This window comes from Pan paniscus, chromosome 3 (genome assembly GCF_029289425.2).
Source record: "Pan paniscus chromosome 3, NHGRI_mPanPan1-v2.0_pri, whole genome shotgun sequence".
Classification (NCBI taxonomy): Eukaryota; Metazoa; Chordata; class Mammalia; order Primates; family Hominidae; genus Pan; species Pan paniscus.
Genome location: NC_073252.2, coordinates 61,792,419 through 61,805,669, shown reverse-complemented (window position 1 = coordinate 61,805,669; position 13,251 = coordinate 61,792,419). Strand labels below are relative to the sequence as shown.

General features: G+C 34.9%; 1 protein-coding gene across 1 annotated transcript in view; it reads right to left on the bottom strand.

Annotated features, from left to right (window-relative positions):
• TMPRSS11F (transmembrane serine protease 11F) overlaps positions 1 to 13,251 on the bottom strand; it is a 142,273-nt gene that overhangs the window by 47,049 nt on the left and 81,973 nt on the right. Inside the window, exons 3-4 of the mRNA XM_055111482.2 lie at positions 11,622 to 11,773; positions 4,558 to 4,676 (exon numbers count right to left, since the gene is read on the bottom strand). Coding sequence (XP_054967457.1) covers positions 4,558 to 4,676; positions 11,622 to 11,773 — 271 coding nt within the window. The remainder of the gene's footprint in view (positions 1 to 4,557; positions 4,677 to 11,621; positions 11,774 to 13,251) is intronic.

The window sequence follows — 13,251 nt, the reverse complement described above, 5'->3', positions numbered from 1 at the left end:
CACACATTAATAATGGGAGACTTTAACACCTCACTGTCAACATTAGACAGATCAACGAGACAGAAAGTCAACAAGGATACCCAGGAATTGAACTCAGCTCTGCACCAAGCGGACCTAATAGACATCTACAGAACTCTCCACCCCAAATCAACAGAATATACATTTTTTTCAGCACCACACCACACCTATTCCAAAATTGACCACATAGTTGGAAGTAAAGCTCTCCTCTGCAAATGTAAAAGAACAGAAATTATAACAAACTATCTCTCAGACCACAGTGCAATCAAACTAGAACTCAGGATTAAGAATCTCACTCAAAGCCGCTCAACTACATGGAAACTGAACAACCTGCTCCTGAATGACTACTGGGTACATAACGAAATGAAGGCAGAAATAAAGATGTTCTTTGAAACCAATGAGAACAAAGACACAACATACCAGAATCTCTGGGACGCATTCAAAGCAGTGTGCAGAGGGAAATTTATAGCACTAAATGCCCATAAGAGAAAGCAGGAAAGATCCAAAATTGACACCCTAACATCACAATTAAAAGAACTAGAAAAGCAAGAGCAAACACATTCAAAAGCTAGCAGAAGGCAAGAAATAACTAAAATCAGAGCAGAACTGAAGGAAATAGAGACACAAAAAACCCTTCAAAAAATTAATGAATCCAGGAGCTGGTTTTTTGAAAGGATCAACAAAATTGATAGACTGCTAGCAAGACTAATAAAGAAAAAAAGAGAGAAGAATCAAATAGACGCAATAAAAAATGATAAAGGGGATATCACCACCGATCCCACAGAAATACAAACTACCATCAGAGAATACTACAAACACCTCTACGCAAATAAACTAGAAAATCTAGAAGAAATGGATAAATTCCTCGACACATACACTCTCCCAAGACTAAACCAGGAAGAAGTTGAATCTCTGAATAGACCAATAACAGGAGCTGAAATTGTGGCAATAATCAATAGTTTACCAACCAAAAAGAGTCCAGGACCAGATGGATTCACAGCCGAATTCTACCAGAGGTACAAGGAGGAACTGGTACCATTCCTTCTCAAACTATTCCAATCAATAGAAAAAGAGGGAATCCTCCCTAACTCATTTTATGAGGCCAGCATCATTCTGATACCAAAGCCTGGCAGAGACACAACCAAAAAAGAGAATTTTAGACCAATATCCTTGATGAACATTGATGCAAAAATCCTCAATAAAATACTGGCAAACCGAATCCAGCAGCACATCAAAAAGCTTATCCACCATGATCAAGTGGGCTTCATCCCTGGGATGCAAGGCTGGTTCAACATACGCAAATCAATAAATGTAATCCAGCATATAAACAGAGCCAAAGACAAAAACCACATGATTATCTCAATAGATGCAGAAAAAGCCTTTGACAAAATTCAACAACCCTTCATGCTAAAAACTCTCAATAAATTAGGTATTGATGGGACATATTTCAAAATAATAAGAGCTATCTATGACAAACCCACAGCCAATATCATACTGAATGGGCAAAAACTGGAAGCATTCCCTTTGAAAACTGGCACAAGACAGGGATGCCCTCTCTCACCGCTCCTATTCAACATAGTGTTGGAAGTTCTGGCCAGGGCAATCAGGCAGGAGAAGGAAATAAAGGGTATTCAATTAGGAAAAGAGGAAGTCAAATTGTCCCTGTTTGCAGACGACATGATTGTATATCTAGAAAACCCCATCGTCTCAGCCCAAAATCTCCTTAAGCTGAGAAGCAACTTCAGCAAAGTCTCAGGATACAAAATCAATGTACAAAAATCACAAGCATTCTTATACAACAACAACAGACAAACAGAGAGCCAAATCATGAGTGAACTCCCATTCACAATTGCTTCAAAGAGAATAAAATACCTAGGAATCCAACTTACAAGGGATGTGAAGCACCTCTTCAAGGAGAACTACAAACCACTGCTCAAGGAAATAAAAGAGGATACAAACAAATGGAAGAACATTCCTTGCTCATGGGTAGGAAGAATCAATATCGTGAAAATGGCCATACTGCCCAAGGTAATTTACAGATTCAATGCCATCCCCATCAAGCTACCAATGACTTTCTTCACAGAATTGGAAAAAACTACTTTAAAGTTCATATGGAACCAAAAGAGAGCCCGCATCGCCAAGTCAATCCTAAGCCAAAAGAACAAAGCTGGAGGCATCACACTACCTGACTTCAAACTATACTACAAGGCTACAGTAACCAAAACAGCATGGTACTGGTACCAAAACAGAAATATAGATCAATGGAACAGAACAGAGCCCTCAGAAATAACGCCGCTTACCTACAACTATCTGATCTTTGACAAACCTGAGAAAAACAAGCAATGGGGAAAGGATTCCCTATTTAATAAATGGTGCTGGGAAAACTGGCTAGCCATATGTAGAAAGCTGAAACTGGATCCCTTCCTTACACCTTATACAAAAATCAATTCAAGATGGATTAGAGATTTAAACGTTAGACCTAAAACCATAAAAACCCTAGAAGAAAACCTAGGCATTACCATTCAGGACATAGGCGTGGGCAAGGACTTCATGTCCAAAACACCAAAAGCAATGGCAACAAAAGACAAAATTGACAAATGGGATCTAATTAAACTAAAGAGCTTCTGCACAGCAAAAGAAACTACCATCAGAGTGAATAGGCAACCTACAAAATGGGAGAAAATTTTTACAACCTACTCATCTGACAAAGGGCTAATATCCAGAATCTACAGTGAACTCAAACAAATTTACAAGAAAAAAACAAACAACCCCATCAAAAAGTGGGCGAAGGACATGAACAGACACTTCTCAAAAGAAGACATTTATGCAGTCAAAAAACACATGAAAAAATGCTCATCACCACTGGCCTTCAGAGAAATGCAAATCAAAACCACTATGAGATATCATCTCACACCAGTTAGAATGGCAATCATTCAAAAGTCAGGAAACAACAGGTGCTGGACAGGATGTGGAGAAATAGGAACACTTTTACACTGTTGGTGGGACTGTAAACTAGTTCAACCATTGTGGAAGTCAGTGTGGCGATTCCTCAGGGATCTAGAACTAGAAATACGATTTGACCCAGCCATCCCATTACTGGGTATATACCCAAATGACTATAAATCATGCTGCTATAAAGACACATGCACACGTATGTTTATTGCGGCATTATTCACAATAGCAAAGACTTGGAACCAACCCAAATGTCCAACAATGATAGACTGGATTAAGAAAATGTGGCACATATACACCATGGAATACTATGCAGCCATAAAAAATGATGAGTTCATATCCTTTGTAGGGACATGGATGAAATTGGAAACCATCATTCTCAGTAAACTATCGCAAGAACAAAAAACCAAACACCGCATATTCTCACTCATAGGTGGGAATTGAACAATGAGATCACATGGACACAGGAAGGGGAATATCATACTCTGGGGACTGTGGTGGGGAGGGGGGAGGGGGGAGGGATAGCATTGGGAGATATACCTAATGCTAGATGACGAGTTAGTGGGTGCAGCGCACCAGCATGGCACATGTATACATATGTAACTAACCTGCACAATGTGCACATGTACCCTAAAATTTAAAGTACAATTAAAAAAAAAAAAAAGAAAGAAAAAAAAATAAAGTTCACACTGTGTAATGTAAAAAAAAAAAAAAAAAAAGAATCAACTTATGTAAATAACAGGATGAATTGTAAATATTTTCTCACATTGTGAATAATACAGAGAAAGGATAGTACAGTGAGGGAGAATGGGAATGCTAAAGTTGTCATCTTTCATTAAAGGAGATCAGTGTCTAAAGCTAATCATAAAGAATCATATTAACATAGTGCTCTATTTGGCCATTAATTCTTGGTTCTAGAATAACTCTTATCAGTTTAAAAGACTACAATCCAAGCTAATATACTGAATTTTGCTAAACAAATCTATGATCTCCATAGCCATGCTTTTCATGGGACAAAAAATTGAAGACTATTCTCTTTGCCTTTCTGCTATGACAGTTAAGGAGATGGCTCACCCAATATACTTAAAAAATTACAAATAACTTGATAAATACATAAGCTATTTAAAAATCAAAATACCTAAGTCATAACTAGATTTAAGATTAATATCAAGAATTATAGCTATACCATGTCCTTTTATATAATCTTTTTAAGTGCTGTCAAAATAAACAAACTGGTAAGCTGATTGTGGCAACTCTATATTCTTATGTTAAAAAAGAATAAAGAAAATGAATCGAAAAAGATAAAATCAAGAGTTAAAAATAGAGAAATATTTGTTTCAACCAACAATTTCTCAGGAGTTAATTAGTTGCCTACTCTAATCTACTATATACATTTGATGGTGCACACAGTATACTGAATATTTTATACATATTAAGTAATTTAATCCTCACAACTATATGACTTACATACTATATTATCTCCATTATACAAAAGAAGAAATTGAGACTAAGTTCCTATATAACACCCACATTCAAAGTGATGCAAAAGACACATTAATAAACATTTAAAATTTCTGTTGAGCTTACCATTCTTTCAATCTGATGACTCCTTTCTATAAACTCTCTTGAAGATCTTATGCCATAATTTTCTTTATATTTGATATTTGTGACTTTAAAAGAGGCAAGGTAATAGAAAGACTTATCATCTGAAAGGTAAAACAAACAAAAGTCTCATGGTTAAAGGTAATAAGTTGTTTTGTCCCCTACGTCTTGCCCACACCTGCTAAATAGGCTACAGTAATGCAGTTTATTTCTACTTGGTGCAAAAATTCTTGAAGACACTTTTCAAATATTCTGTAATTTCACCACTGCTGCTGGTTAAAATAAAAAATTCTGATCCCAAAGTACTCATATATAACACTCCATTTATAGATATTTATGCATATCAAAATATTCATAAAATTGGACATGCAACATACAGTGGAAAGATAATATCGAAAGCAATTGCTGAAAGTCATGTAAATGTCATCAGTTCCTTCAAAGAATTGCTAACAGGTATATCAGACATAAGCTGTATTATGAAGATACACTGAACAAGCTGTCAAATTTTTTTATGCTACTGCTAAGCTTACTTAAGTAGAAGTCCATATTTATTGTTTTCACCTTTTTTTTTTCCCATTCACTCCCTAATTCTCTGCAATCTGTTCCTAACACACCACTAAAGCTGTCTTTTTCAAGGACAACCATTGTAATGTCTCTCATGGTTTTGTTTGTTTGTTTTACTCCTTGATTTCCTTGTAGCCTTCATCATGTTCCTTGAAAACCGATCTTTGGTTTTATGAAGCCATCTTCTAGTTTTCTTCCACCTCCCTGGCCACACGTCGCAGTTATCTTGGTGAGCTCTTTATTTCCACCCTTCTCGTTGGCATTCAAAGATTCTATCTTTGACCTGGTCATATTAAGTACTTTTTGGTAATCTTAACTGGGATGGCCTTACCCACTAACTATTTATTGATGACTCCTAAATTCTTTATCTTTAGACCAAATCTTTGTCACGAGTTTCAATTCTACATCAACTGACTTCAGAAGACTGCTTATTGCACATTAAATAGGCACCTCTAATATATTTCCAAAGTGAAATAATCATTTACTCCCTTATTTACTTAAACCTGCTCCACTTCCTATATTTTCTATCTTTGTGAACAGCCCTAACATCCACATGGTCACCCAAGGCTTGGTTTCATCCTCATTTCCAATATCCAATTAATTTTTCAGTCTTTAAATCCTGTAACTATAACCCATTTAATCTCTAATCTCTCTCTCTCTCTCTCTTTTTGAGATGGAGTCTCACTCTGTTGCCCAGGCTGGAGTGCAGTGGCACTATTCCAGCTCACTGCAACCTCCACCTCCTAGGTTCAAGTGATTCTCTTGACTCAGCTTCCTGAGTAGCTGGGATTACAGGGGCACGCCACCACACCCGACTAATTTTTGTATTTTTAGTAGAGAACAGTTTCACCATGTTAGCCAAGCTGGTCTCGAACTCCTGACCTCAAGTGATCCATGAGCCTCGGCCTCCCAAAGTGCTGGGATTACAGGTGTGAGCCACCACACCTGGCCAGATCTCCAATCTCTTACTGCATTTTAAACATTCATTTTAAAACATTTTTTAAATGTTGAAAACATTTAAATATTCATTTAAATTTTTTTAAATGTTAAAAACAAACATTCATTTAAAAACAGTTTTTAGATCATAAATGCTGTATCAGAAAATCTGGAATGACCAGAAAATTATATACAAGAGAATAAAAATCTGTAAGTGTAATATCTAGAAGTAATTGATGTTATAATTGTGGTTTTTATTTATTCTGTTAAAATAATTGTTTTACTTGGCTGAGATAGCTTATCATCACAATTTTGTATCTTTTTGTTCCACTTACAAAATTGATTCTAAGCATTATCTTACTTCTTTAAAAAAATACATTTTGTTCATTCAAAATGAGATGTCAAGAAATATGAATCAGGGTGACATTTTACCAAAACAGTTTACAATCTATTTGGCTGTTTTGCTGACAATTGTTATTTCTTTATTTTTACTGATGGATGCGTGGATGAATTAATCAATATTTACCAAGTTCCTAACATACACTAAACTGTCTAATCAACTCTCACATATATTATCTTATTAAATTTAATGAATGCAAGCTACTTCTCAAGGCACATCTTGATAAGATTTCACAATTAAAGTTTTATTACAAAAAAAGATTAAAATTAAGATTGATCCCAGAGTGGCACAGCTATTCTATTCATTATCATATACATATCCCTATATTGTCTTTAAGAATTTCCATGTTAGGCAAAAGCATATTCTGGAATCTCGTAGAAGTAAAAGTGGTTTTAATATATACTTTAAGTGCTTTTAAAAGCGCTAAAAATATAAGTTATATATGAAGCATAACTATATTAGTCACTATACTATAGCAATTACGTTAATGTTGAACTTTTGTCTTTTAATAATTAATACCTTTCCTTTATTGAATTGTCCTTATATGCAGAGAACATGATATTTGCCATTTATTGAATCTTTATTATATGCTCAGCTCATTTCACCAGTGAAGAAATTCAACATTAAATAAGGCTTTATAAAAGATCAATTAGGAAGCCATTGTAGAAATCGAATTTAATAATGGCAAATATTTGTGAGAAATTACTATATACCATGCACTGTGTGAAAACACAAATCTAATTTAATCATCACAACAATTTTCTGAAGTAAAAATAATAGTATACCCCTTTACATAAGAGTACTGAAGCTTAGTGAAGTAGAAAAGAAGTTTGCTGAAGATCACCTAACTAATTTATGGTGAACCTGAGATTAAAATCAAGGTATGCTTGGCTCTTGGGATTTCATGGGAGAATAACATTTTGTGGGAAAATATAATCCCTACATTCCTGGAAGTGGATCCAGCCCTATAGAACAGGAAGACAAGTGATGCTATCTCAATGCAAATTTTACTCTTTAGGTTTTCAAGAAACCAAACTTTAAAAACAGCTTTAGATAATTGGGTTTCTGGATTTTGTTAAAACATAATTCTAAATACTAAAATCTTTAAAATATTTCATGCAACTCTATAAAGCATTTTTTTTTACCCCATAAGAAGTGGTATAACAATTGATTCTTAAAAATCCTGAAAAATTTATCCGGGTCATGAAAATGCTTGTGGAAAATATAATTTACTATATAATTCCAGTAACTAAACAACAAAACCAACAAACACAAAGTACTGAGACAACTGGCAAATTCAGTGTTTGAATTTTTTTAGTTAGTGTCATAATTCATGTGAATGGTAGTGAATGTTATTTTATTCATTAATCTCAAAAGAGCTTTACACAGTTATGAAGGCAGCATTTTATATATATATACACATCATCATAACACATAAATATATGTATATTATATGTATAACACATAATATGTATTATATATAAGATTTGTGTATACATATGTGTGTATATAATTTTTCGCTGGAGGAGGAGATTTCTAATACATACAACTGATAATGAATATATATATCCAGAGAGAATTCTTTGAAATCAGTAAGAAAAAACAGATGACTCAATACAAAATGGGAAAACGACTTAAAAAGGCACTTTGCAATAGCAGAAAATCCAAATGAGCGACTGAGACATGGACAGATCCTCTACATCACTGTAGAACAGATAAATGCAAATTAAGATTACGAGGATAATGCTATAACCTACACCAAATTAGCAAATATAAAAAACTATGGCAACACTAAATGTTGGTGAGGATATGGAGCAATGGGAACTGAGATGCAGTGCTGGTAGAAAACAGTTTGGTATTATCCATGATGATAAAAAAGCACATGCCCTGGCCAGAAGTGGTGGCTCATGCCTGTAATCCCAGCACTTTGGGAGGCCAAGTCAGGCAGATCATGAGGTCAGGAGTTAGAGATCAGCCTCACCAACATGGTGAAATCCCATCTCTACTAAAAACACAAAAATTATCTGGGCATGGTGGCGGGTGCCTGTAATCCCAGCTACTCGGGAGGCTGAGGCAGAAGAATTGCTTGAACCCGGGAGGCAGAGGTTGCAGTGAGCCAAGACTGTGCCATTGCACTACAGCCTGGGCGACAGAGCAAGATTCCATCTCAAAAAAAAAAAAAAAAAGTGTATGTCCAATGACCCAGTGGTTCTGCATCTGCATAGTTCCTAGACAAACTCTTGGATGTGTGTACCAAGATCTATGTATAAAAATATTTACAGCAGTATTGCTTTAATGACTAAAACCTGGAACAACCCAAATGTCTATAAGTATTTGAATAGATAAGTAAATTATGGAATATTTAAGATAATGAATATCAGTCAATAATTTTAAAAAAAAACAGACTAAAGCTGCCTTCAACAAGGCAGATGACGCTTGCAACAATGTTGAGTAGATGCAAGCCTCAAAAAAATACGTACAATGCTGTTATACTCATTTAATGTTCAAATACGATTTCGTTTTAAGACATTTTCTTTCTCTTTGAGGAAATAATAAGAATCCAAATGGAAATCCTGAGGATAATAAGCACACATTAATCTAAAAGTCTTTTCATCATGTCAAGTAATAAATAGAGACATGAATTCTATCAAGCATTTAATAGTCAATTAATAACACAGTAATTGTTTTTTAAAATGATACCCAAGTAGCATTGAAAAATTTTATGGAGTTGTAAAAATAAAACCTGAGAACGTTTAAACAATGTTTTACTACGCAGCCTGTGGTTCTCCATGGCATATGTTCTTTTTCCCTTGTATATATCTGAAGATGTATTCCTGTGATCTCTGGCTGAAGGGCACTGATAAATCAACCATATTCAAAAGTCACTGATTTTATTAATTCTTATTTTAAAATTGCCCAGTTTTAAAAACAGTGGATAATTGGTCAGAATTATAATGCACTGAAAGCCGATCATTCATAATTACTGAAATCTTTAGAATAAAAATAACTCCATCAAATACACTTCCATCCTGGTGATGTGACTTTTACCACTATGTCTGCTAAAATCCTTATCTCTGTTGTGATTATTTTACAATTATTGATAATTTTTACTCCACTGTCTTTCAGATCTATTCATGTACAATCTATAAAAGTAATATTTTAGAAATAATTTGTCCTCTGTTGTTTCCCTGGTTACTAGAATGTAATTTCCTTTACTGAATTCCTTCTGCTATAAAAATAGGTATGTTCCTTTTAAAAACTGCATCATCTTATATACCTCTATTTTATCCCATTCTACTTGTTTAACTTTTGTCATGGTCTACCTTCTCCTGTCTTTTCCTAAATGTCCATCTGCAGTCAGGCAACTTTTCAATTATCTGCAGTCAGGAAAGTCTTGGAGACAGAACACTCAAATCCTTGGGTGTTAACCTCTGTATTAGTTGTCTACTGCTGCTATAACAAATTACTGTAGGTTTGGTGACTTAAAACAACACGAATTTATACTCTTACAGTTCTGGAGGTCATATATCATATGTCAGTTTTACAAAGCTAAAATCAAAAAGTTGGCAGAGCTGGTTCCTTCTAGACGCTGTAAGGGGAGAATTTATTTTTTGCCTTTTTCTAGAGACTACCCTCATTCCTTTGCTGATGGTCCCATTTTACATCCTCCCATTCTCCTCTTGCTTTTGTTGTTCTTCCTCCTTTGACCTTCTTTCCTCCCTTTTATTAGGACCCTTGCAGTTATATTTAGGACCTATCCAAAATATCCAGGATAATGTCCCATCTCAAAATTATTAGTTTAATGACATCTGGAAAGGCCTTTTTGCTACATAAGGTAACATTCACAGATTCTAACAATTAGGACATGGACATCTTGGCATGGGAATGGGGCATTATTCAGCCTATGACAACCTCTAAGATTTTTTTAATGGCTAAAATGCTTTTGTCGTCATTAGTTTTACTATCCCTTCATTTTTTTTCTTTTTTAAGCATTGGGAGTGAAGGGCATTTTAAAAACAAAACTATTTCATTGCCTTCTAACCCAAAGAAAATACTAACAAAAGATAAAATTGTATAGAGTAACTTGGCTTATGCTTTCATTTTATGAGAGTCTAAGGAATGGCTATTATCAATCCCCCAATAATGAGGGTAGGAAGGTAAACTGGGCATGTTGGACAATATTTCATTTCTTCTTTGGATCTTTCAAATGTGGTTTATTGATATGACTGATATGAGTGCCTAAAATTTTAAGTCTTAATCACCTGTGATTAAAAATGCAGAAATCGACGGGGCATGGTGGCTGATGTCTATAATCCCAGCACTTTGGGAGGCTGGGTCGAGCGGATCACCTAAGGTCACAAGTTTGAGACCAGCCTGGCCAACATGGTGAAACCCCAACTCTACTAAAAATACAAAAATTAACCGAGTGTAGTGGCAGGTGCTTATAATCCTAGCTACTCAGGAGGCTGAGGCAGGAGAATTTCTTGAACCTGGGAAGTGGAGGTTGCAATGAGCGGGGATCGTGCGACTGCCCTCCAGCCTGGGTGATAACGCAAGAATCTGTCTCAAAAAAAAAGAGGAAAATACAGAAACCAAAGACGAAGGTAAATGAATCTTAGTTGATTGTCATTTGGCTCAATTATGATACTGACTCTCCATTTTTGCATATATAATTAGGAATTAATACTGAGCTTTTCCTTCTTCCCACAGTCATAAAAAAATCTGTTTTTTTCTTCAAAAATAATGCTTGATCTTTAGCCCTTTAAAGGTATTTTTCAGATAACTCTTCTTATATCCTGAGCTTTTCTTGAGGCAACTCATTAATATACTGATTCTGAAAAGAGTATACTAAACTCTCAGCACATTATGTAATTTGTCTTTATGCGAAAGATGATCTTTTCATTCTTCTTTCTCTTTTTTATGTATTTCTTTTAGATACGTCTATCAATGCCATGCTTATTACAAAGTTAACTGGGTGGAAATATGTAACACAGAGCTCAATACAGAAGCAAACTATAATTTAACATCAGTAAAAGACTGGTAATTAAAATGTTAATATCATGCAAATGTCACTTTTTATACAACAGAAAATTTCAAGATACGAAGTCATGGAGTACTTAGGCAATGGAACTGTGACCTGGATACTTACCCTCAACAACAAAATGAGTAACAATACCAATTGCAATTCCTATGATTGCTACAATTGCTAATGTGAAAAGAGCTAGCCGTACTGAGTCCCAAAATTGCTGCTTTCTTTGATATTCAGCTCGTGAGAATTCAGCTTCTGAAAATTCAACAGGTCTGTGATAACAGAAAGAAAATAGAGACAATAAAAATTCATTATAGTTCAACTTTATGTTTACTTACTATGTTCCTCTATGAAAATAGTTTATACTGCTAAATAACAGTGAGCAACTTAGACCTTGAAAAGAACAGTAGGTTTTAATTTGCATATCCTCCCCCGCAAAAACCCAATCACAGAGTGAGGTTTAGACAAAGTTCTGCTGATGTTGACATTCAAGTGAGGATATCTTCCCACTGCATTTTATCCGGCTTATTGGCAATTTAAAACTTTGGTAGTGAAACACAAAGACTGGCTTTTAGATTTTAATATAACTACTTTTAAAATAACCTTAACAATTTCTTAATGGCATGTTGTACAAGTAGCAACATTACTTTGGAAGACCTGATCATGGCTCTTTTCATTTACTAGCACCTCCCAGTGAAATAAAAAAATGGTGAATTGTACTTAGTAAGATTCCACCACTCATGAGCATCCTTCACTTACATTTGACTCACATGACCCCACTCGTGCATTACCTCCATTACTCAAAAATATCTTACATCATTTATCTTTTTCCAACTTGAAAGTTGCTATTTATTTACTTTATTGTCTAAATTCTCAAATAAGATTCAATATTGTGATATCTTTCAAGTGAAATTTTTCTGTAAATGACTTTATGCTTTTCTCTTTACTTAATCAATATTTATTGTGAACTTGTTTCATTAAATGAGATCATGAAAAAGTCCATAGAATAGGACCTACCACATCAAAATAATGTTTCAGAAACTGTTCTAGATCCCTAAATGTATACAGATTTTAAGATAAACTCTTTGTCTTTGGGATGCCCACACTTTAAAAGGGGAAACAGACATGGAAACAAGTAGTTATTATATAGTGTGAATTGTGCCAAAATAAATTTGTACAAGAAGAGGGAGCACTAAACTTTTTGAAGGGTTGTGTCAGGAGATTTTATTAAGAAAGTGACATGATTACAATTTTGAGGAATAAAAGCTCACCAGGTCAAAAAAAAAAGGACAGAGAAAATAGCATGTGGGGCGTTGGGGGGAAGGGAGGAATGTGAAACAGGATTCATTACTAATAGGGGATAAAAATATAAATAAAACATGATTTTCATCCTCTAAGAATTTATTGTCTCAATATATGTTCAAGATTGCAAGTCTTTCACAAGACTGCAATTCTGGGAAGAGGATATGGTAGAGCTGGTGGACTGGGAGTCTCATAACCCAAAGTAAGCACCTGGAAATTTACTCTGGAGGAGGTGGAAAGCCAATAGAAAATTTTAATTAGATTGAAGAGTTTCGAAGATTTAGAAAAGTCACACAGATGTGAATGAGGATGGGGATTAAGGCAAGAGTGCAGACAGGTAGACCAGTTTAGAGGTCATATTGATGGGCCAGGAAGCAGACTGTGAGGACCTTAACTGAGGCTATGGAATGGGGTGGAGAGGAGGCGATGGATTTAGTTGTAGTTCTTG